Source organism: Spodoptera frugiperda, chromosome 19, assembly GCF_023101765.2.
Source record: "Spodoptera frugiperda isolate SF20-4 chromosome 19, AGI-APGP_CSIRO_Sfru_2.0, whole genome shotgun sequence".
Classification (NCBI taxonomy): domain Eukaryota; kingdom Metazoa; phylum Arthropoda; class Insecta; order Lepidoptera; family Noctuidae; genus Spodoptera; species Spodoptera frugiperda.
Window position 1 is genome coordinate 3858501 of NC_064230.1, and position 25339 is coordinate 3883839.

The following is a 25339-nucleotide window of genomic DNA, read 5'->3' on the forward strand; positions in this document are numbered from 1 at the left end:
TTGTTTCAGACAACAACAATCTTCCTAATCTCCGATTCTCCAACAATTCACGAATTCCTAACCCCCAAAAGGCCGGCAACGCACTTGTAACGCCTCTGGTGTTTCAAGTGTCCATGGGCAGCGGCGATTGCTTACCATCAGCTGATCCGTCTGCTCATTTACCGGCTAATTCCATAAAAATGCACGTGGACAGTACGTCTTTAATTTAACCTAGATAAGGCTAGATAACTAAGAAGTGAAAGAGATATGTAAGATTCGTAGCAATTGGCGTTCCATTGTCTCTGCTTACCCCCATGGGAGACAGACGTGAGGTTATGTATGTGAATCGATGTAAAACACATGTTTGTGCTAAAAAAACAAAGGATGATCTAAAGCGAGGAACGTGATCGCCGTTCTAAAGGCCGCACGTGAAACTCAAGGTTAGGGGTGAAACACAACCTAAATGGAATGTTTTTAGAGTTGAAAATTAATTGTAGCGTACATTAAAATATACTGTCGTGGTAGCTTAAAGGTTCATCGTACGCATCGCACGCAACGGATTTTAGTTTGTCTTGTATAAAAACTCATACAACTACGTCCACTGATCCGCATCGTACGGACCGCATCATCAGCAATGCCTACATGCGATGCGTACTGATGCCGTCATACCTCGTCATTCGGGCCTATGGACCCTTACATTAAGACATGCACTGTCCTACGACACAAATATATCATGTATGTCATCAGCACAGTACATCCAGTCACCTGATGATGAAGGTTGACTTTCCAGCCGACAAACTCTTTGTCTATAAATAGGTCGCTGCGAACAAAGAATACAACAACAAGTGTTGTTCCGAAAAATAACGGCAAGTTGACCCATAAAGCTAAATCTCTAAGAAATTTATTTCATTGACACATTGCATCAGCTCATTCATTCATTTGGACGTTTTTCTACTCTTTCTAACTTCTGTTAAAGCGTATCTTCTGTCTCCTTCCAGCGTAGAAGGTTAGAAAATGGGACAGCATTTAGAAATTCCTTTTTTCCGAATGTATAAATAATCAATTGTTTCTTAGAAAGTTACTTTCTGGAAATTATGAAGGAAAAATGGTTGGAGTAAGACCAGTCTTTTTTTGAGAGTGGAAAGCGAGGCGAGAGATAGTGTCAGACTCTTACTGACTAAAAACCACCCCGTTCCTACTCCTGCTTTTTGAGCCGGAGCCCCGGTAAACCCGCTAGGTAGTCCGCAGCTCCGTGGAATACGACCAATAGAACTAATACAACTGCTACATTAATCGCATCGAAAGTAAAAAAAGAAGTTTTTGAGGTACATTCAGTTTATATCTAAAACTTACTTACCTAACTATCATGGCATTAATGATGACCCGTGCGAACGGCGCGTCGCGATCAAAGAGCCATCAGACCTCAGCCAAAAGGCCGGCAACGCACTTGTAACACCTCTGCTGTTTCAAGTGTCCATGGGCGGCGGCGATTGTTTACCATCAGGTGATCTGTCTGCTCGTTTACCGGCTTATACCATAGAAAAAGGACAAAGGAGGATGATCAGGTGACGTTTGTATGGGATACGTGATTAAATGCATGTGTTTTATGGTCTACCTGACATATATTCAGGTCAAAGTTTCTATTAGGTACACTGGACAACGTCGCATCAAGTTGGTTCAATTTGGCTGAAGTATTCACTGGACTATCGATCTTATTGTTTAAAGTTTTTAAGTTTAAAATTGATTAAGCATGTTTGATATTTTGGTATAGGTTGTTGTGCTGGCATTTCTAATTTTTGTTTAATGGATTTTCCACTCTGTTTTTAAAGTGTTAAGATTAAAAATTTATTAAGTAATTGGGTGTAAGCGTGTACTTTGATGTGCTGTAGTATAATAGGGTCTGTGTATAATTTTGGCCACGTCGACATATTTTCGTGGCATAAAAAGTCTATGTCTTATATTCCAGACTGTAATCTATATCTGCACCAAATTTCACGCAGTTCAGTTCAGCAGTTTTGACATAATTGAGCAACAAACATACAAACGTATGAAGTCTCTCATTATAAGTTTAGTATGTATGTAGTTTAACCAATAAATGATTCGGAGTGCGAAGGTATACCAGTTTCGCCTCGTCACGTTCATCGAAAACAAGTCATAAAGGGGTCCAATGATGCAATTTAAGGAAAATTTATGTACAATGTGACTCAAATATTTTCAGCTAAATTATGATGTAAATACAAAACATAATAACATGTAAAGTAGTACCTATAATTTAATGGACAGAACCATTATATTAGTAGGTAGTACCTACATTGAGAATATGAATGTAACTATGATCTAATTTTCATAAATGGAAATGTTTTTGTCGTCCATGGAGACCCGCAACACCAGAGGAGTCACAGATGCATTGCCGGCCTTTTAAAGGAATACGAACTTTTATTTAACTTTTTAGGCAAGACAGACTCTAGGCTCTAGTCTCTAGGTAGGCTACGCGACATCGCCGTGTCTGCGCACGCTGCTCATGATGAAGAGTGCCTCTGTGACTCGAAACTAGTAGAGCTTTTGCCATTAATGTACGGGAGTAAACCGTGTACTTTAAGTTAATTAAGTATGTCTCTCGACAGTTATTATAAAAATAAAGACGGACTCTGTTAAATAAGAAAAATGCTTAATTTTGTAATTACATCTAAATATTACTGGGATTTCCACGGGTTTTCGAAAATTTCTCAGTAGTAGCACGGAGTTTGGAATTGTGTCCAGGATATGGCAATAGGCTCACCGCCTATTACACTGGACTTCTAACACAAATGGTATACATTGTATAGCGGCATTTAGTGCCGTAATGTCCACCTCTGCCTACCCCTTCGGGGATAAAAGGCGTGACGTTGCATCTAAATATTGCGTGTTACGATAAATATGGAAACGTGATTTTACCAGTACATTGAGATTTATTAGCTGACTCTGTACATTTATATAAACATTTTGCTTATTATAAACTTTATAATATATTAATTATACACAACTTAAACTTGTAGGATTGCCTCGTTGGCCGAGTGGTCGTAAGTGCAGTCTCAGGTTCGATTCCTGGGTCGGGCAAAGTATTGCTGGTTTTTTTTCTGTTTTTCGAAAATTTCTCAGTAGTAGCATGGAGTCTGGAATTGTGAAAAGTGGGTGTACATTGTATAGCGGCATAATGTCCACCCCTTTTTTTAAGGGTGAAAGTCATCCAACGACTTCTCTCGCCAGGGCGAGGTGAGGGGAATGTCAGATTCTTACTGACTAAAAACCACACCGTTTCTACTCCTGCTTTTCGAGCCAGACCCCGGTTAGCCCGCTAGGTAGTCCGCAACTCCGGTAATGTGCAACACTACCAGCCCCCTGCGGGATAAAAGGCGTGACGATGTATTAAACTTATAGCCTTCATTGATTAAAAGAGAGACTTTTGAAAGCGATCCATACCACGGCCTCACAGAAAATCGACGTGAAACAACGCCTCTCTTTCTTGCGTCGTGTTACGTTGTGTAAGCCCCTTTCCAATCCCCAATTCCCCAACAACCCTTAAATTCATAACCCCCAAAAGGCCGGCAACGCACTTGTAACTCCTCTAGTGTTACGGGTGTCCATAGGCGACGCTGATTGCTTACCATCAGGTGATCCGTCTGCTCGTTTGCCCCTATTCCATAAAGATCCTATATACATCTCATGAATTATAATCTGTTACCTGTTAAGTAAATATTAGTAAAATTGGTGTTTTTTAAACTAAAGCAACGTCACGCCTTTTATCCCCGAAGGGTAGGCAGAGGTGCACATTACGGCACGTAATGCCGCTATACAATGTACACCCACTTTTCACCATTTGTGTTATAAGTCCCATGTAATAGAGGGTGAGCCTATTGCCATATACTGGACACAATTCCATACTCCGTGTTACTACTGAGAAATTTTCGAAAAATCGAAAATACCTCAGTAATACTTTGCCCGACCCGGGAATCGAACCCGAGACCTCTTGTTCGGCAGTCGCACTTGCGACCACTCGACCAACGAGGCAGGCAGTTTTTTAAACTAAGTTCATCAAAATCTGTGCAGTAGTTTTTGATATGTAAAGGAATCAAAGATGACTCCCAAAAAACCCTACGTAGGCTTTGAAAACTGTAAAAACAAAATATATGAAAACAACAATCTACCTATCTATGGAAAATGCAAAAATAATCCCTAAACAAAACCAAATAGGATAGAAAATCGCGAAACAGAAAATGGCAATATAAAATTTTCTTCGAAAACCAACTTATATTTGCGGTCGAAAAACTATTTTTCTTTCACATTTCCAACTGTTTTCTTATTTGACCAACCGCAAATGCGTTTGTAAATTTGAAATGAGAATGCTAATTTGACGAGGCGCGCATATAAAAGGCGGAACGAGCTTTGCCACTTCAGTGCGACTCAAACAGCCGTTCCCACCGGTGTTAGTCACTCTAAAAAATCTTTTTTTTTTACCAAAAAAAATAAAGATGTTGAGTGTACTATTTTTCATAACTGCCGCCATTTTGGTGGCATACAAATTTTATTCGAATAACACCGTAACTTGTAAGAAAGTTAACAAATACGGTGATGATAAAGTTTTAGTTTTGAAAGAAGCACCGGGGCCTACACCCTTACCGGTTATCGGTAATTTACATCTTTTGGGGAAGCATGAATCCCCATTCCAGTCTTTCACTGACTTGGCGAAAGACTATGGGGATATCTTTAGCTTGAAATTGGGAACAGCTAAATGTTTAGTAGTCAACAATTTGGAGTTAATTCGCGAAGTTTTGAACCAGAATGGAAAGTTCTTTGGCGGTCGACCTGACTTCCTACGCTTCCATCAGCTATTTGCCGGAGACCGCAATAATTGTAAGTACCAATTTTTTATTTTAATCTACATGTCGACGGTTAAAAGGAAATCGGGTATAAGCAACAAAAATTAAATGTTCAGGAGAGCCGCTTAAACTCGTGGGTCGTCGAAAGAATTCTAGAAAAATGTTTTTTTTTTGCTAGGATGTAAACGCCAAAAATGTAATCGTAAAACCATGAGAGTAAGCGCATTCAAAAGAGCGGATACCCTATTTCCTTTTAACCGTCGATATAATATACTAATACTCGTATATAAATCTGAAGAGTTTGTTTGAACGCGCTAATCTCCGAAACTACTGGTCCGATTTGAATAATTATTTTTGTGTTGGATAGCGCATTTATCGAGGAAGGCTATAGACTATATAACATCACGCTATAACCAATAGGAGCCAAGCAGAGCGGGTGAATCCGCGCGGAAGTAGCTATCTCTATATATAATAATCAATTGCTGTTCGTTAGTCTCGCTAAAATTCGAGAACGGTTGGACCGATTTGGCAAATTTTGGTTTTGAATTATTTGTGGAAGTCCAAGGAAGGTTTAGATTGTGAGAACAAAATGCTTGAGGCGGTACGAAGTTTGCTGGGTCAGCTAGTTCTATTATATAAACATAGGTCGGGTTTTCCTTCCTTACGCTATAACTTCAGAACGCACGAAATGATTTCCGCGGTTTTGCATTCGTTCGAAAGGTCTCGGGCTCTGTGAGGTTTATAGCAAAGAAAAATCTGAAAATAGGGAAAATCTTTGGTGGTGGAAAGGAGTTCGCTGGGTTTGCTAGTTCCATATATTTATTTAAAAATCTCTAAAATTACAATTTTCAATACTCACTACATAGTATAAAACAAAGTCACTTTCTCTGTCCCTATGTCCCTTTGTATGCTTAAATCTTTAAAACTACGCAACGGATTTTGATGCGGTTTTTTTTAATAGATAGAGCTGCCAGCAGCGCTCTCTGATAAAATAAGTTTTTTTTTGTATAAAACTTTGCCTCACACTAAGATTTTCTCCTGTGTCGTGGGTGCGTTTACAAACATACAAGTTCACATACACATGACACCCAGACCCGAAACAACAATTTGTGGATCACACAAATAGTTGTTCCGTGCGGGAATCGAACCCGCTACACGCGGTAGCCGGTTGCTCATGGTTATGACAAAATGGTTTATTTTTTGTAGAAGAGGCTAATAGTCTAGTATTTATTATTTACATCGTCACGCTCTTTATCCCCAAAGGGGTAGGCAGAAGTGCACATTATGACACGTAATACCACTGTACAATGTACACCCACTTTTCACAATTTATGTTGTAAGTCCCATGTAATAGTACCTTTCTAGACTCCGTGCTACTACTGAGAAATTTTCCAAAAACTGAAAAAAGCCCAGTAATACTTCGCCCGACACGGGAATTAAACCCAAGATTTATTGTCCGGCAGTCGCACGTGCGACCACTCGACCAACGAGGCAGTCTTACTAGTTTGTTCTAGTACATAAAATCTACATAATAATGATATTTTCAGTTATCTAAATAAAAATAAATCGGTAAATACGTTGATTAGCGCTTTGTAAACAGCTGATTTGAATAATTAGCGTGCTTTTCCACTAGAGATGTGCTATGCTACGTTGCTGTGGATGCGTTTGGCTTCCACTAATCATATTCATTGGTACACATAGCTTAGTACTGGTGGAAACAGACTAAGCTTTTGTTTAAGGGGGAAAATCATCCAATGACTTCTCCCGCCGTGGGCGAGGCGAGAGGGAGTGTTAGAATCTTACTGACTAAAAACCACCCCGTTCCTACTCCTGCTTTCCAGCCGGATCCCCGGTAAACCCGTTAGGTAATCCGCAGCTCCGGATAACAGACTAGCTATGTTTTTTTATAAGAAAAGATGTGTGCTATGGCCTTCCATGATACATCGCATACTCGAGCTGCGCATCTTCCTCGCACAACTACATAGCTTAGTATCAGTGGAAACGGTCACATAGTTTTACAGCTTAGCTATTATATCTACGTAGCATAGCTATATAGCACATCTCTAGTGGAAAAACACCCATGTTCGGGTCTTACTTACCCACAGAAAAAGCGATGGTGGCACATGTATTCCACTCTGCTGTTACCATATGACATTTTGTCGATGTATAACAATTTAACAATTATTGCTAAATTAAGTAAAATTCATTAATATGACGTAAATTCAATATGTGTGTCAAAATTGTGTTTATACTGATAAATACAAACTTAAGATTTACAGTTTTATGAAACCTACTAACTAATTGGCAATGTGACTTTTTTCGAGTTATATGTACTTTCTAAGATTATTTAGATACCTACCACTGACAAACGGTGAAGCAAAAGATCGTGAAGAAATCTGCGCTTATACTTTCTTGGTCTTTCAGTATAGTATATTTCAGAATATTTTTAATGACTTCTCTCGCCTTGGGCGAGGCGAGAAGGAGTTTCAGATTCTTAATGACTAAAAACCTCCCTCCTGATTTTCGAGCCAAAGCCCCGGTAAACCCGCTAGGTAGTCCGCAGCTCCGGACTTTATGCAGAATAGAGTTAATATTTATTTAACTTCTTTATGTTCTCAAATTGAATTAACTGATCCGGGGTACGAAATTTCTTCACTATTGTAATCTTTAAACACAACACTACCTCCCATTAAAGCCGTGGCAGATACTTTTAGCACACTTTATATAATAAAACTGTGGCGCTTATATACTCAAATTTCACATACACATCACCTACATACAGTAGGAAGTGTAATTCGATCTATTAAATCGCAAAGTTGCATGTTTTTTGGCTCAGGCATTCTTGAGTAGCCTAATTTTTGCTGTTTTAGAATACACAGACATACATATGTAATATAAATATGTTATTTACACGTGCTAGTATATATGTTTACGTATGTAAACAGTAATGTATTAATTACAAGTTTATTTGATAATGAAATTATTATTTTAAGAGTTATTCAACGTTTAATGTTTGTCGTTATCTCTACGCTTGACAGTTTGGCAGGCTTTTTTGAAGGGGGAAAATCATCCAATGACTTCTCTCGCCTTAGGTGAAGCGAGAGAGAGTGTCAGACTCTTACTGACTAAAAACCACCCCGTTCCTACTCCTGCTTTTCGAGCCGGAGCCCCGGTAACCCGCTAGGTAGTCCGCAGCTCCGGATCTGTCTGGCATGCTTAGGTGTGGGAAAGCCATGCTTCGGCACTGCTTGACCGGCTCGACCGGAGCGATTCTACGGCCCCACAGAAAACTGACGTGATATAACGCTTGCGTTGTGTTTAGCTGTGAGTGAAGCCGGCAATACCTAATCCTTCTGCCTAACCCCTTAGGGAAAAAAGCCGTGACGATTATACTGAGTACAGCCGCGCCTCCGTCGGTATGCACTGGGCCTAAATCTTTTGGTTATTAAAAGGAAGTATTTGTCTAGAATGGCGCCAAAGCCTTATAATATTAAGAAATCTTACATTCATAAAAATTGCAAGAAAACACTAATAGTTGCTACGCATTTGATAATTATAATTAAAATATTAAGACGCACAAATAGGTATACTTTTGTCAAAATTTCTTCATTATATTTTAAACCCTATCTCGAAACATATAAGGTTGAATATCAATTAGACATATCAGTATAAACTTAAAATGCTGTTGTCCACATATTTTGAAATGTGATACTAAAGAAATGCATCGTGACTTTGTGACAAGGACGCGTGGTTTAAGTCATAAGCGGGGGCGATTTTATCAATAACCTTAATCTCTGACTGCTTCTTTGGTCGAGTGCGACTGCTGGACAACGTTTTTATTCCGTTCCCGTAAAAAATATTGAATAAAGTTTATAAGTATTCTATGTCCATCTCTTGGTTTTAAACTACCTATTAACTAAGGTTTGTGGGTTTGAAATTTAAGGGTTATTGGGGAATCCGGGATTGGGAAGTTGGGCAATTGGACCTCCGGTAACCTCACACAATGCAAGCGTTGTTTCACGACGGTTTTCTGTAAAGCTGTGCTATCTCTCCGGTCGAGCCAGCCCATTCGTGCCGAAGCATGACTCTCCCACACTTGTTTACTATCGTGGTATTAGTGTGTATCTTGTGAATTGGACCAAACAATTCTACCTTATAGACGTATAGGCGTAGACACAATAATTTCATGAATGCAATTAGTTTTGTTACTACATACGCAATGCGAGAATGCGTTTCATATTTCAAATTATACATTTAAGTGATAAAAATGATCTGATCCCCTGACCTACAATGTGCTTCTAGGTTAAATTTTATTATAGTCATTCATACATCTGATGGTATACAGAAACTACAGAGCGCCACCTACTACGCTCCTTACATACTTCTTTAGCTTCCATCACTTTCATACATCTGATGGTATACAGAAACTACAGAGCGCCACCTACTACGCTCTTTACATACTTCTTAAGCTTCCATCACATTCATACATCTGATGGTATACAGAAACTACAGAGCGCCGTCTACTACGCTACTTACATACTTCTTTAGCTTACATCACATTCATACATCTGATGGTATACAGAAACTTCAGAGCGCCGCCTACTACGCTCCTTACATACTTCTTTAGCTTCCATCACATTCATACATCTGATGGTATACAGAAACTTCAGAGCGCCGCCTACTACGCTCCTTACATACTTCTTTAGCTTCCATCACATTCATACGTCTGATGGTATACAGAAACTTCAGAGCGCCGCCTACTACGCTCCTTACATACTTCTTTAGCTTCCATCACATTCATACATCTGATGGTATACAGAAACTTCAGAGCGCCACCTACTGCGCTCCTTACATACTTCTTTAGCTTCCATCACATTCATACATCTGATGGTATACAGAAACTTCAGAGCGCCGCCTACTACGCTCCTTACATACTTCTTTAGCTTCCATCACATTCATACATCTGATGGTATACAGAAACTTCAGAGCGCCGCCTACTACGCTCCTTACATACTTCTTTAGCTTCCATCACATTCATACATCTGATGGTATACAGAAACTTCAGAGCGCCGCCTACTACGCTCCTTACATACTTCTTTAGCTTCCATCACATTCATACATCTGATGGTATACAGAAACTTCAGAGCGCCGCCTACTACGCTCCTTACATACTTCTTTAGCTTCCATCACATTCATACATCTGATGGTATACAGAAACTTCAGAGCGCCGCCTACTACGCTCCTTACATACTTCTTTAGCTTCCATCACATTCATACATCTGATGGTTTACAGAAACTACAGAGCGCCGCCTACTACGCTCCTTACATACTTCTTTAGCTTCCATCACATTCATACAAGCACTAAACATGAATTCTGCTATAAATGCCACGTCACGCCTTTTATCTCCAAAGGGGTAGGCAGAGGTGCACATTATAGTACGTAATGCCACTATACAATGTACCACTTTTCACCATTTCTGTTATAAGTCCCATGTAATAATGACACTATTATATGGCATTAGTGCCATATACTGGGTACAATCACAGACTCCGTACTACTACGTAGAAATTTTCGAAAAACCGAAAAAAAAACCAGTAATACTTTGCTCGACACGGGAATCGAACCTGAGACCCCTTGTCTGGCACTCACACTTGCAACCTCTCGACCAACGAGGCAGTCTGCTATCATTAAAACTAAAAATCTATTCTCCTTGTTACAGCACTAGCCCTTTGCGACTGGTCGAACCTGCAGCTCCGCAGAAGAAACCTGGCGCGCCGCCACTGCGGTCCCAAGCAACACACTGACAACTACGCCCGCATCGGAGACGTCGCCACCTTCGAGTCAGTAGAACTCATCCAGACCCTCAAAGGTATCACTAGGAACTCCGACGAAGCTCTCAACCTAAAACCGATCTTAATGACAACTGCTATGAACATGTTTACCCACTATATGTGCAATGTAAGATTCGACGCGGACACAGACAAAGATTTTAAGAAAATCGTTGACCATTTCGATGAAATCTTCTGGGAGATCAACCAGGGATACGCTTTGGATTTCCTGCCTTGGCTCAAACCGTTCTACAAGAAGCATTTGGATAAACTTTCCAACTGGTCTTCTGATATCCGTGCCTTCATCCTCTCAAGGATTGTGGAGCAAAGAGAAATGAACTTGGACATTGAGGGGCCAGAAAAAGACTTTTTGGATGGTCTACTCAAAGTCCTTCACGAAGACCCGACTGTAGACAGGAACACGATCATTTTCATGTTAGAAGACTTCCTTGGTGGACATTCTTCTGTCGGAAACTTGGTTATGTTATGCCTCACAGCTGTCGCTAGGGACCCAGAAGTAGGAAGGAAGATTAGGGCAGAGTTGGACGCGTTGACAAAAGGCAAACGGCCCGTCAGTCTTCTGGACAGACAGAGCATCCCGTACACAGAAGCTACAGTTCTAGAATGCCTAAGATACGCCTCATCGCCCATCGTACCTCATGTAGCGACAGAGAACGCGACCGTCGCAGGATACGGAGTCGAGAAAGGAACGATAGTCTTCATAAACAACTATGAGCTAAACACGTCAGAGGAATACTGGGAAAGACCAGAGGAATTTGACCCTTCACGCTTCTTGGAGAAGACTAAAGTTCGTGTGCGCAGAAATTCGTTGTGCGATTCTGGTATGGAGTCTGATGGTGAAAGGCCTTCGAAGCAGGCTGAAGGTAATGTGGAGAAGGAGGTATGGTCGGTAAAGAGGAACATCCCTCATTTCTTGCCATTCAGTATTGGGAAGCGCACCTGTATCGGTCAGACCCTTGTTACAACAATGAGTTTTGTCATGTTCGCCAATATTATGCAAGAATTTGAAGTCGGGGCGGAAAGTCTAGAAGATCTGCGTCAAAAGCCAGCTTGCGTAGCTTTACCTAAAGATACCTACAACTTGTACTTGATACCACGTAAACATTGATTCGGAATTGATGAGTATTTTGAGCTTGATTTCTTTTTTGGGCTTTGTTTCTAGTTTGAGAGTCTTGGTTTTATGAAAATTTGTATTGGAATTCTAATGTAGGTATGCAATTTGAAAATGAATATCAAATCGACTGCACGGTTGGCGCGGTGGCTGGGCAACTGGCTGCCGTGCAACGTGTAGCGAGTTCTCCCGCACAGAGCAACTCTTTGTGTGATCCACAAATTGTTGTTTCGGGTCTGGGTGTCATGTGTATGTGAACTTGTATGTTTGTAAACGCACCCACGACACAGGAGGAAAATCCTTTTGTATACTAATGATTTAGACAAAACCATATCGTTTTAAAGTCTTCAATGTAGATTCTCTTTCTTAAACGAATACCAAAAAAGAATCAAGAAGGGTTCGCTCAAAAATTTAATTTATTTTCTTTGAAATAATTCGATTACTTTTTCTTAAATAAGTTATTTTTCTTATCATTATTTTTTCGGTAATCTGACAAGGCATTACGTGGGTAACATTACGAAAAATATTCAAATATTTATAGTACAATTACTTGAATTACAAATTGCAGAATCTTGGGATCAAAATGAAGGTTTTATGTGAATGTGGGAATATGTGATTGTCACTAAGTTTTTAGGAAATGCATTTCAAATCATAATAGAATCTCAAAACTAAAAATATATTGTACAAAGAGGTAATGTAAGGAACTTTATAATCAAAAAGTTTAGTACACCAATTCTATTTTAAATTACAAAAAAAAAAAAACTGTAAAGTGAAAAGTGGTTGTACATTTTAATTTGCACCTCTGCCTACCCCTTCGGGGATGAAAGGCGTGAAAAACAATTTTGTATTTTTATAGTAACTGTCGTGAGACATACTAATTTAACTAAATCAGTCATCAGGATCGCTCATGATGAAAAGTCCCTCTTTGACTCAAAACTAGTACCTAGAGCTTTTCTCCATTAATGTTCGTGATTTTTTAGTTAGAACTATTTGAGATAATTTAAATTCTTTTTAACACCAAATAATTAACTATTTAACAAAAATACTTAATTTGATTATAAAGTTCCCTGCATACCTTTATATTAGCTAAGATAAAAAATACAAAAATGTAGTTATAACGACAGAAAAGTTCCTTTTAAAATACTAACTTTATATAAAAATGTTGCATTTTAAACTAGAATATATTTTTTCATACATAGGCAATAATTGGGGGTATAAACGTAAAAAAAAAAACGACTGTATCATGCTTAGTGGACTAATGCTTGTATTTAGTTTAAAAAAAAATGTTTCAAATGAAGATTTATGCTAAAAGAATGACACATTATCATTTTAAAATGCATTTTTTTATCATATGAAACATTTTTTTGTGTAGAAATGTAGTATTTTAGTTTTTCATTAAACGTAGTGAATTTGATCATCTCTTAGAGTTCTTTTTAATTATAAAATCTCATCAATATTGGCTGTTTTAAAAAAAATATGACACCGAGAGAGCGTTTAGTTAGAAAGTTGATAATAGCGACATCTAGTATCGAGTAGACAAAGCATTTTCGTGTTAATTTATAATTTACATCGCTCTTCGGTTCTAATTGGGTAAATGAATGTTTGATGTTGTATTAACTTGTAGAACTGGTAAAATCATTAGAAATAGTAATTAAAATATAGACTTAAAACGGGGGAAAATTATGTAAAACACTCTTATTAAGAATTACTTAGATGTTGTTTATTAATTTAAAATAAATAAAATATAATAATTACTTAAAATGTTACTACAAAAGTTCCTAAAAGACGAAATTATTGTATAGTTTGAACAATTTATAATAATAATAATTATGGCTTATTTCCAAAGAATTGTAACGTTGTATTAATTTAATTCAAATACTTTCCTTGTAGACGCAAAATTTAATTGTCAAATTGTATTGCCGCCATTTTCAAATACGTCGCCATCTTTTTATGTAACCACAGATTAAAAATAATTTTGTAATGACTGTGAATGAATGAAAGAATGATTTTGACAGTTGCCGAATATAAAATTTTTGTAAAAATAAATAATGAAATGACTTGATAATGTAGTAGTGTTAGTTTAAATGTGATCTATAGTTGAATTAGAAAAGAAATTATAGAGAATCTTTTGCAAATGATGTTTGTTGTTTTATTTTCTTTTCTTATTATTAATTATTTACCGACAAAAATACACACAAATTACAGAATAATACCTCTTACTTAAAGTACATGTGAATACACACCCACACATACAAACGCACACATTTTACAAAAATACATTTTACTTGAGGTACGGTAAAACCGAGTGGATAGAATTCGAGGGGTGAATAGATACAGACGAGGAATGAATAGTTGTTGGTAAAATGTTCTAACATCTATTCACCCCTTTCCTGTATCTATTCACCATTTGAATTTTATTCACCCCGTTTTACGGTACAGATTTTCAGTATAAATCTCCCGATTGATTTCAATCATGGTGGCAAGTCTTCCAGAAGGTCAACCAGATTTGCTCTCTACGCTCCGATAGCTAATATAAATATTTCTCCTTAAGTACATAAATCTTCCGATCGATTTCGATCACGGTGGCCAGTCTGTCTAACTAGACTAGCCCATTACACGAAAGATAGTTTAGTGCACAAGTGTGTGCGCAAACACAGGTGCAGTCTCTATTCCCTCACTGTCTGCACCTGATGAGACGGTAGACTAACACGACTGGAAAAAAATCAGGCGCAGGACCAACGGCTTTATGTGCTTTCCGAGGCACGCTTGTGGAAACACCGCCAAACTCTCTGACTCTAAGCTAATAATGGTTATTTTACTCAAAAATGCCATTACCACTTTTGTACGGCTGTCGGTCACCCAGCTACTGCGCCAATCATGCATATTTGATTGATTTTTGATAACAGATATTTGGCTTACAATATACTCACTCCCTTAATTATTATGTTATCGGCTGACTCACGTAACTGTTTGACGAGGAACTCGACTAGTTTCATGCCATGCTAAAGGCTCATATTCATGAGCAGTTGTAACGTAGTGTACGTGAGTAAGCCTTTAACATAATAATTAATTTAGTATATCTGCAACAAGGGGTCTCGGTTTCGATTCCCGCGTGGGGTAAAGTATTACTGGGCTTTATTCAGTTTTTCGAAAATTTCTTAGTAGTAGCACGGAGTCTGGAATTGTGCCCAGTATATGGCAATAGACTCACCCCCTATTACATGGGACTTCTAACACAAATGGTGAAAAGTAGGTGTACATTGTATAGCAGCATTACGTGCCGTAATGTGCACCTCTGCCTACCCCTTCGGGGGTAAAAGGTGTGACGTTGCAATAGTTTTGTTTATTGAAACCTCTCGTAGTATTACCACGTATTACTACTCCTGCTTCGAGTCAGGCAGCGCTACGATAATCTCTGTAGTTCTGGTCAGCCCCGGTAAGGCAATAATGTGAACACCTTTTTTTTTTTTTTTTTTTTTTTTTGAGGGGGAAAATCATCCAATGACTTTTCTCGCCTTGGGCGAGGCGAGAGGGAGTGTCAGACTCTTACTGACTAAAAACCACCCCGTTCCTTCTCCTGCCTTTCGAGCCGGAGCCCCGGTAAACCCGCTAGGTTGTCCGCAGCTCCGGATTAGGCATCAGCCCTACTGGGCCCCATCTGTGGTGGTCTGATGGCTCTTTGAGGCGCGCGCGGAACGCGACGCGCCGCACGCACGGGTCTGGTTCTGGTCGGGCGGCGAACTACCCTTGCTCGCCGTCCGCAGGCCCGCACTTACGGTGGCCGGAGATCGTCGCGCGATCCCCGACGCCCGGAGTGTCTCTCGCGACGGCTGGGGCGTGAGGAGGTTCGTTCTCTCACGCGCCCCGCCTCCTCCTTAGCTAGCATGACTGCTTCGCAGAAGGAGGAGACGGCATCCCAGTCCCCCTCGCTCCGCACCATGGCTTGTACCAATGCCGGACGCGAGAGGTCGCCGTCGCCGACTACATCCCTGAGGACACGGCGGTGCTCAGCCCATGCAGGGCACAGCGCCGCCGTATGTTCCACTGTGTCCTCAGGACGGTCCTCGCAGTGATGACACCCGGGCGTTTCCTCCCGCCCAATCAGAAACAGGAACCTACCGAAGCTTCCATGTCCGGTAAGCACCTGCGTCAGGCGGTAGGTGAGGACGCCGTGGCGTCTCTCAAGCCACTCCTCAAAGAGGGGACTTATCGCTGCAATGACAGCGAGCCCAAATGTGAACACCTACCTCTGGAACTTCTCTCGAAATGAAACTTAAGCAACATGGTAGGTACAGAGTTTTTCAATAATAATAAATAAGAATAATAAAACTACGTTTAAAATAACCAACTTCAAAAACGTGAGTTCGGTTCAGCCAAACGCAAGATAATCGAGCACAAACATACATACATAAAGGTCAAATTGAGAACCTCCTTTTTTTGAAGTCGGTTGAATAGGAAGTGACTTAGTGAAAGACATGTCAAAGTTGAAATCTTTTGTTTCAATTAGACCAGAGGCACTTTTGAACGTCAAAGAGAACATTAAAAATTTTTGTCATATCGGTCAGTCCTTTAGTGAAGCTATTTGCTCGTTCAACAATGTAGATTAAGTATGAAGAAGACCGAGCAAATTAGAACTAAACTGAGCAAAATAACTGGTGAAAAGTGGGTGTAACATAGTAAAAATGTACAGCACTGCCCTTTTTTAAGGGGGAAAAATTATCCATTGACTTCTCCTGCCTTGGGCGAGAGAGTGTCAGACTCTTACTGATTAAAAACCACCGCGTTATTCCCGTTCTTGAGCCTGTGCCCCGGTTACTTGTTAGGTCTTTTACGATTCTGTATCCAGGTATCAGCCCTACCGTTGGCCTCATCTGTGGCGGTCTGATTCATTGAGGCGCCGTACGTTCAGGTCTGATTCTGGCCAGGCGGTCACCCTTGCTCACCATCCGTAGGCCCGTATATACGGTGGCCGGAGATCGTATCGCAATCGCAGATCCCGAGTGTCTTCCGCGACGGCTGTGGCGTGTGGAGGTTCGTTCTTTCACGCACCCCACCTCCACTTTAGCTAGAGCATGACTGCTTCGCAAAAGAAGGAGACAGCATCCCAGTCCCCCTCGCTCCACACCATAATCTGAACCAACGCCGAACACGATCGCCGTCGCCGCTATCTCTGCCCCTTAGGAATTAAAAGACATCACATTCTAATACTTCTATTACATAACAACAAACAACAAGCTGAAACTACACAGATTTATAGTTACCATCACAATTCTGTAACCAAGCATCCTGTCCGGTACATCAGAGAGACAATAAGATGGCATAAACAGCGGCCATTTGCAATTCATATCTGCGCGCGCACGTCAACTATTACCATCGAGGAAGGTCGGCCATGTTTTATTTATGGCAAGCTTTTACTTTATTTTGTGATTGTGTTAGAAATTGTTGTTATTGGTTCAATAGTTTTTTTATGAGATATGAGATTGAGCTGGTCACCTGGTGGTAAGCAATCGACGCTGCCCAAGGCACGAAAGCAAAAACACAACAATTATTGCGTAGGTACATACATACATACATAACCTAACGTCTGTCGACCCCCATGGGAGGGGTAGGCAGAGACAATGGAACGCCAATACCTACGAATCTTACATATCTCTTTCGATTTATCAACGTCAACAGTCATCAGTCTTTTCATTAGTAGGTACTGTTCACGGAAAGATTTGATTTGATAATAATAATTAAGGATATTTTCCAACTCTGCGTTGAAATGGGACGAGTTCAGCATGTGCTCAATTACAAGGGTAATTATCCAATCTTCCCAATCCCCGATTCCCCAACAACCCTTAAATTCCTAACCCCCAAAAGGCCGGCAACGCACTTGTAACGCCACTTGTGTTTCGGGTGTCCATGGGCGACGGCGATTGCTTACCATCAGGTAATCCGGCTGCTCGTTTACCGGCTTATATAAAAAAAAGTGCAAATCAGTGCGGGTATTCTACTGGCCCAGAAGGACTACACGGGTATTCTGGTGACGTCACGGATTTACAAGCAACCAGTACAATTTAATTATGGACACGCTTTGTAATAAAGGATCTTTTATGAGGTAGCAGGTTTTAGAATGAATAAACTGATTATATACGCGCGTAGACTGCGCGACGTCGCCGCGTCTGCGCACGCTGCTCGTGATGAAGAGTACATTGTACACTATGGATGTATTAAAGTGATTTGATTTGATTTGATTTGCTTCTGTACTTAATTTGTAACTAGTAGAGTTTTGCAATGGTTGTAGATTAAGAAAAGAGTGTTTGGGCTTCATTAACTTGTGTATGTAACACTACCAATACAATAAGTTTTAATTGCGGGCGGGGAGGGTGGTGCTGGTGCTGCACATTGCATGCTGAAAATACTTGTAATTTGTATTGTATTGTTAGTGTAGTATGGATTTCCACAAAGTAACGACTGGTTCTATTCTATAAATTATGTATGTGTGTTGAAGATTTTACTTTTCAATATTAATATAAGAAAACAGTATTTCTAAGTTTGGTTGCTACCTTTATAGGTTAAGGCGCCCAAAATAATAGAGTAGGTATTTCGTGTCTTACAAAGTTTTAATTTTACCGGTTTACTTATTAATATTTTCCCACGTTATCTAGCCATATTTAATACCTTTTCATCACTGTATAAACATAATAATTAATGTAATAAAGATATTTGTGTGATCATGATACAACACACAAAATATAAAAATCTGATTTAACAGTAATGAATTAGACTACTAGCGACATCTAGTATCGAGTAGCAAAACTAAACACAAACCAAGTTACCAACTAACCTCAACAGATGGCGCTGTACCCAACCCGCGTTCGATAACAAACTACTTTGTATAATTTTAACATAAATCGCGAAATATAACAAGAGAATTGTTGAAGGGATATAAACAGGACATCGTTGATAAACGTATAATGTATTATTCAATAATATTGCCGTTCTTAACCATGAATTATGGATTGTTTTTCGTCCTAAACATTTGTCCTTTAGACGTTAGGTTAGGTTAGGTAGACGTCTTTTTGTGAGTTGTCGTAGGTCGGAAGCGAAATTATGTGCATTGTAATGTCTTAAACGATTCCTGTTTCATAATACATTTTGTTAAAACTTGCAACCAACCGGTTTGTTGAGGGATTGCAACAATATTGTAATAGGTGACCGCTGATCAAGGAGTTTACAATCTGATTATTGGATCGGGTATAAAAATATTTCGGAATTTTCGGTCTATGAAAATTGTTTTAATGTAAACTACTTGTTTTGTAAGCAGTGTCGGCGTAAGGGCCACTGACACCCTGGGCGAAAATATTGCGGCGCCCCCTTGAGGGAAACAATATCAAGTGTTAGTAGTAGTTTTTAATTTTATTGGCACCCCCAGAATTTGTCGCCCTGGGCCATCGCCCCATCACGCCCCCTCTAACGCCGGCACTGTTTGTAAGTGTCATAAGATACTCCTACATACATAATAGCTACATAAATTAAAAGCTTATAAGTGCCCACTGCCGACCAAAATCCTCTTCTCACACGGATGAGGTTTGAGCATAACTCACCACGCTTGCTCAATGCGGGTTGGCGATTTCAAACTTAAAATTAGAAATTATAAGCCTAGGTTTCCTCGCGATTTGGTGTCTAAATAATCTTAAAAAGTACATATATCTCGATATCTAGATAGGTACCAATGTAACCCAGTCGTGCCCAAGCAAGGCTCTCCCACACTTGACGACACGTTTTATTATTGTGGCACACTCTCGTACGTATCGTAAGTGACCCGGTTGTGGCCACTTTAAGAATTTTGTCGACTTTGAGGCTTTCTTAACTTATAGTTTTTGTTATCACAAACATATTTCTTGTAAAAAGTCATTAAACATGTATTAACCTTGCCTAAGAAAACCCTTTTTTTAAAGAACGTCCAATAGAAAAATAACTGTATAAAAAATGAAAAAAAAGGGGAGTTTGTGCCATTTTTGGCCAGATTCGTGCCATTTCTGGCCACGGTCGTGTGCCAGTTCTGGCCATCAAAAAATATAATAAAAGTAATCAAAATTTGTTAATTAAATTTGACATTTTAGAAACAATGGTTTTCATTTAGTTTGGAAAATATGAAATATTATTACTTCACTTGAATTTAACTTAGAAATAAAGAGATCAACATTTATATGACGTTGGTAAAAGCTGCAAAGTAAACTGACCTCCCCTTTGTGTGAAGGCAATTTATCATCTCTGAAAATGAAAAATATGTATTTGTTGATATGTAAAGCCAAGGAAAAATAATAAATAAATTACGATAAATGACTAGAAGTGGGGTGTCTATGTACACCAGCCATGTGGCCAAAGATGGAGAAATTCATAATTTTGTCTCCATTAGTGGCCACCTTCTAAAAACCGCACTTCAGAAACATATGGCGACAAAATAACTTTAGTTCCACTTAGACAATATATTCTTCATGTAGTATTAACATAAACATCCAAACAATAAGCAAATATTTAAAAAATAAAAACCAAATCCTCACCCGCTCGCCTTAGCCTTTTTGTTAAGATCTTAACAATTTCACCCTCAACTAAAAAGAATGACTTGTTGCATCGAAGTGAAGTTTGACACATTAAAGCTGCCAACGGTATCAGTATCTACAATATTCAATATTTTAAATACTGTACATCACAAAGTAATTTATTTGTCCATGCCTTAGTTATAAATATTTGAAGGCCCAAGTGGCCACAAAGGGGTCGATGGCCACAACCGGGTCACTTGCCCTAGATGAGGTTATCCAGCTGTGGACTGTCACATGCCTTTTAACAATGACAAGCTATTAGGCTCTGACTCAAGTTACAAAGATCAAAAAACCCACGAATTCTTTGACGAAATCAGGAAATGAAGCACAGACTTCCTTGTTGTTATTTACGTTGAAACCACTTGACCGTGCAATTTACGTTATTTTTCCTCGAGATACGTTTCACCTCAAAGTAACTACTAAGGCAGGTAGGTATATAAAATGCGGGCTTGCGGACGGCGAGTAAAGGTAGCTCGCCGCCCGACCAGTACCAGACCCGTGTGTACAGCGCGTTGCGTTCCGCGCGCGCTCAAAGAGCCATTAGACCACCACAGATGGGGCCCAGTAGGGCTGATGCCTGATCCGGAGCTGCGGACTACCTAGCAAGTTTACCGGGGCTCCAACTCGAAATGCAGGAGTAGGAACGGGGTGGTTTTTAGTCAGTAAGAGAGAAGTCATTGGATGGATAAATATTATAAACGACACCTTAAAATAAAGATATCTTACACTAAAGATAAATCATAATATGGATAATATTTAAATCATTAAGTAACTGAATGAATTCGTTTGTCATAAATTTAAAATCTTATAAACTTTTGAATCTGTCAGTTAACTAAATTAATCTTAAACTAAACTTATCATTGAAATTACAAAATAATTTATTGAAATAAATCACAGACAAAACTCTAGTTCCCAACTAGTGTTCCACGCGATAGGTAAATGAAAACTGTTTTATTTCCGTCCGTCGTCTCAGGAAACACATGTAGTTACGGAGAATGTGTGCGTGTTATAGTGATGGGTGCGTGAATATAATTATAGATATCGATATAATAGGTAGACCTTGTTACTGGACTAGTTCCAGGACTTTCTCCTGTGTCGTGGGTGCATTTACAAACATACAATTTCACATGGATATTATTTCCAGACACGGAACAACAATTTGTAGATCACACATTTGTTTTTATAGTAACTAGCGTCAGATACATACTAAATTCATTAAAAACACCGGAGTACTCACAGGCTGCTTATAAAGAAGAGTACTTAGTCTGTAAATCGAAACTAGTAGAGCATTTTTCGGTGTATTTACGTTGGTAAACAGGTATTTTGAAAAACAATTTATAATTTAGCATTTGTTCAAAAAACACTAAAAGGCTGGCAACGCACTTGGAACGTCTCTGGTATTTCAGGTGCCCATGGGCGGCGGCGATGGTTTACCATCAGGTGATCCGTGTACTTTACCGTCGTTGACAATAATTTGTTTTCTATGGTATAAGCACCATAGAAAAGAAATTATTGTCAACGACCAACAGTTCGGTGTTTTGAAGGCCCGCCAGACACGATCATCTCGTCTGGTCGGAGGATACTCTTTTACTCAGGGAACTTTATTCTCTGTTAGCTAAAGTAGGAAAGGAAAAATTTAAAGAGTTGATTACAACATATTGTATTAATAATTTAACTTGATTTGCAATGCATTTGTAACTAACTATACACATAGTCGACAAACTGATTCACTATTTACAATTAGAACGATAATAATAATTATATGTAATGGTAGCTAGGACCATGCTCCCGTTACTGGTCGGCTCCTATTTTAAATATGTATATTGTATTTTATAAAGCAGTATTTAAAAATATAATTTTAGAGGATTTGAAAAAAATGTATGGAAATAATATTGTATAAAAAAATAAAACATCGATAGTTTAGTCCCGGGCCTATTGTATATCTGGTCAATATTCGGATTGTTGGTATGTCGCCAACGAGCGTTTACAAACTGAATTTCCCGAAAATATCGTGAGTACAGCTACCTTTAAAACAATATTGATTCATAATGAAAATCCCATGTTTCACAATCATTTCTGCTGTTTTCCTTTTAGCTATTAGTTTTTTTATGGAATAGGTGGCAAACGAAGTCACGTCACGAAGTCTTCATATTTAGAATGGTTCCCGACTGCTTCAATTTTATGATGACTTTCTTGTTTTAGAGTTTTTTCATTTTCATATTATGAAGAATCGCAGTCGGGGTTTTTTCATTTTCATATTATGAAGTATTGCAGTCGGGTTTTTTAGTTTTTTAAATTACCTTGTTAGTCAGTAAGAGTCTGACACTCCCTCTCGCCTTACCCTGGCGAGAGAAGTCATTGGATGATTTTCCCCCCTGAAACAAAAAGCGTGATATTTTAGATAGACAAACATATCAAGGAATGTTCATAATGTGGCGATCAAAAGTTGGGAAAATAGACCTGATTCAAAATTGTAATAAAATTGAGAACGCGAGCTCAACAGCAGTAGCTCAATAGATCCCTCTCCTTAATTATTATGAGCCTAGCCGTATTTGGGTCCAATAGATATTTATGTCATTGTCAGAGTTACTCAAAATGGAGAAACAAAACTTCCACGCGAAGACCGACATCCGCGCCGACGGAGTCGCGGGCGGAAGCTAGTCTAAACTAGATAGACGAATATATCACGGACTTTTGATAATGTGGTGATCAAAAGTTGGAAAAATAGGCCTAAGTCAAAATTGAAATTGGTTTTACCACAGATTTTCCTCATTTTCCTGTTACTTGGGACTTCTAATCATATCTAATTATAGTTTAGGTATGCTGTAAATTTTTTTCTGTGATTCCAAACATAAATTTAGTTCGGGGAATTCCAGTGAATGACATGAGGCAAGGAAGTTCAAGACCATTATTCTTTTTCATTATAAGATTATTTAGATACCACTGACAAACGGTGAAGGAAAACATTGTGAAGAAATCTGGGCTTATAATTTCTAATCTATAATTAGGTATACCTGTCTAAAAAGCTGAAGAGTTTGTTTGTTTTTGAGTCTGGAAATGTGCCCAGTATATGGCAATAGGCTCACCTCCTATTACTTGTAAAGTGGTATTACGTGCCACAATGTACATTTTAGCCTACCTCTTCCGGGATAAAAGACGATATTTATTGATTAATGTAGATTTATTGGTCTATTATGAACTTGACACTATCAGATAGTCTTGGAAACCACTATGCAACCGGAAAAAATAAATCAATTAACTGGGGCATGGCTAATTGCACTTTATCTCCATCTCATATGGTTTATATCTGATTGACATTAAAATTTATTGCATTACTTATGGCCAAGTCTATTAGAACGCCATAGGCGCAAGGCTAATCGCGCTATTGGCCCTTTTTTCAAGGGAAGCAGAAACTGTTCTGTTGTCTTCTAATATCTTCAGATTTATGTAAATGATATTTATTTCTGCAAGTGCTACAAGATAACACTTTTTCACGTCAAATTTCGTCGCGGGATCTAAGACAGTTCTGTTGTTCATGTGTCACATGCCTTTCAATCTTTTGTTGACGGGAGACGGAAGAAATCTTCAAAAGGCGCCTAGCTTTTTGAGGAAAAACTAGGGACTGTAGGATTTTTGCCTGACTAAAACCTCCCACCAGAAACCTGGGCTTATAATTTCTGATTATAAGTTTGATATCGTCATTATAGGCGCCGCTTACCTATAGGCGGATGATGTGATCCCTGAGACGCGCCGAACTTTAGTGTTTCGGTCACTTTTGATATTTGCGTGTGATTATATCTACTGTAAACAGACAGAAAGACCAAGGTATAAATTAGATAATGAATGCTACTCGAATATCAACTATGAAATTAAAGACATAGAGTAGAATTTGCTATAGGACACCAATGATTAATGATTAGCTTTGTAACTGTAGTATAAGGGTTCACGCATCAACGCACATGACGATTCACATGAGCTAATGTTCACATGTAAACAGCAGCTCATGTAAAGAGATTGTCCAGTCAACTGATGGTAGCGTTGACTGTGTAGGCGACACACGTACTTAGGTATCGTCATGAGCTAATGTTCACATGTAAACAGCAGCTCATGTAAAGAGATTGTCCAGTCAACTGATGGTAGCGGTGACTGTCCAGGCGACACACGTACTTAGGTATCGTCATGAGCTAATGTTCACATGTAAACAGCAGCTCATGTAAAGAGATTGTCCAGTCAACTGATGGTAGCGGTGACTGTCCAGGCGACACACGTACTTAGGTATCGTCATGAGCTAATGTTCACATGTAAACAGCAGCTCATGTAAAGAGATTGTCCAGTCAACTGATGGTAGCGGTGACTGTCCAGGCGACACACATATCGTAAGTGACCCGGTTGTGGCCACTTTCACATGAATTTTGCAGCTTTGTAAAGAGCTTGTCCAGTTAACTTATAGTAGCGGTGACTATCCAGGCGAACACGTATTAGGTCTTGTAAAAAGCTCATTTAACATGTATTAACCTCAGCCTAAGTAAAGAGATTTTTTAAAGAACGTCCAATAGAAAAATAACTGTATGAAAATGTTCAAAAACAGGGAGTTTGTGCCATTTTTGGCCAGATTCGTGCCATTTCTGGCCACGGTCGTGTGCCAGTTCTGGCCATCAAAAAATACAATAAAAGTAATCAAAATTTATTAATTAGATTGGACATTTTACAAACTGATGGTAGCGGTTACTGTCCAGTTTGCGACACACGTACTTAAATATCGTCATGAGCTTCATGTTGACATGTTAACTTGCAAATGTAAAGAGATTGTCAACAGTTTACTGATGGTAGCGTTGACTGTAAAAGCTGACACAAGTAAACTGACCTCCCGTCATGTGCTGAATGTTCACATGTAAATTGCATCTCTGAAAATGAAAAATATGTCCAGTCAACTGTTGATAGCGGTGAAAGTCCAA

The 25339-nt window shown here is 39.1% G+C and overlaps 1 protein-coding gene across 1 annotated transcript; it reads left to right on the forward strand.

Annotated features, from left to right (window-relative positions):
• Window positions 1–4417: 4417 nt before the first annotated feature.
• Window positions 4418–13934, forward strand: LOC118281189 (cytochrome P450 307a1). Its single transcript, XM_035601745.2, has 2 exons — window positions 4418–4869; window positions 10556–13934. The coding sequence occupies exons 1-2, from the start codon at window positions 4488–4490 to the stop codon at window positions 11791–11793; spliced, it is 1620 nt and encodes a 539-aa protein (XP_035457638.2). The 5' UTR covers window positions 4418–4487; the 3' UTR covers window positions 11794–13934.
• Window positions 13935–25339: the final 11405 nt, after the last annotated feature.

Bases quoted from the DNA above. Each gene is read 5' to 3' on its own strand.
- LOC118281189 (XM_035601745.2), top strand. From the start codon at position 4,488: ATGTTGAGTGTACTATTTTTCATAACTGCCGCCATTTTGGTGGCATAC. The intron at 4,870-10,555 runs GTAAGTACCAAT...TCCTTGTTACAG, and splicing joins TGCCGGAGACCGCAATAATT to CACTAGCCCTTTGCGACTGG.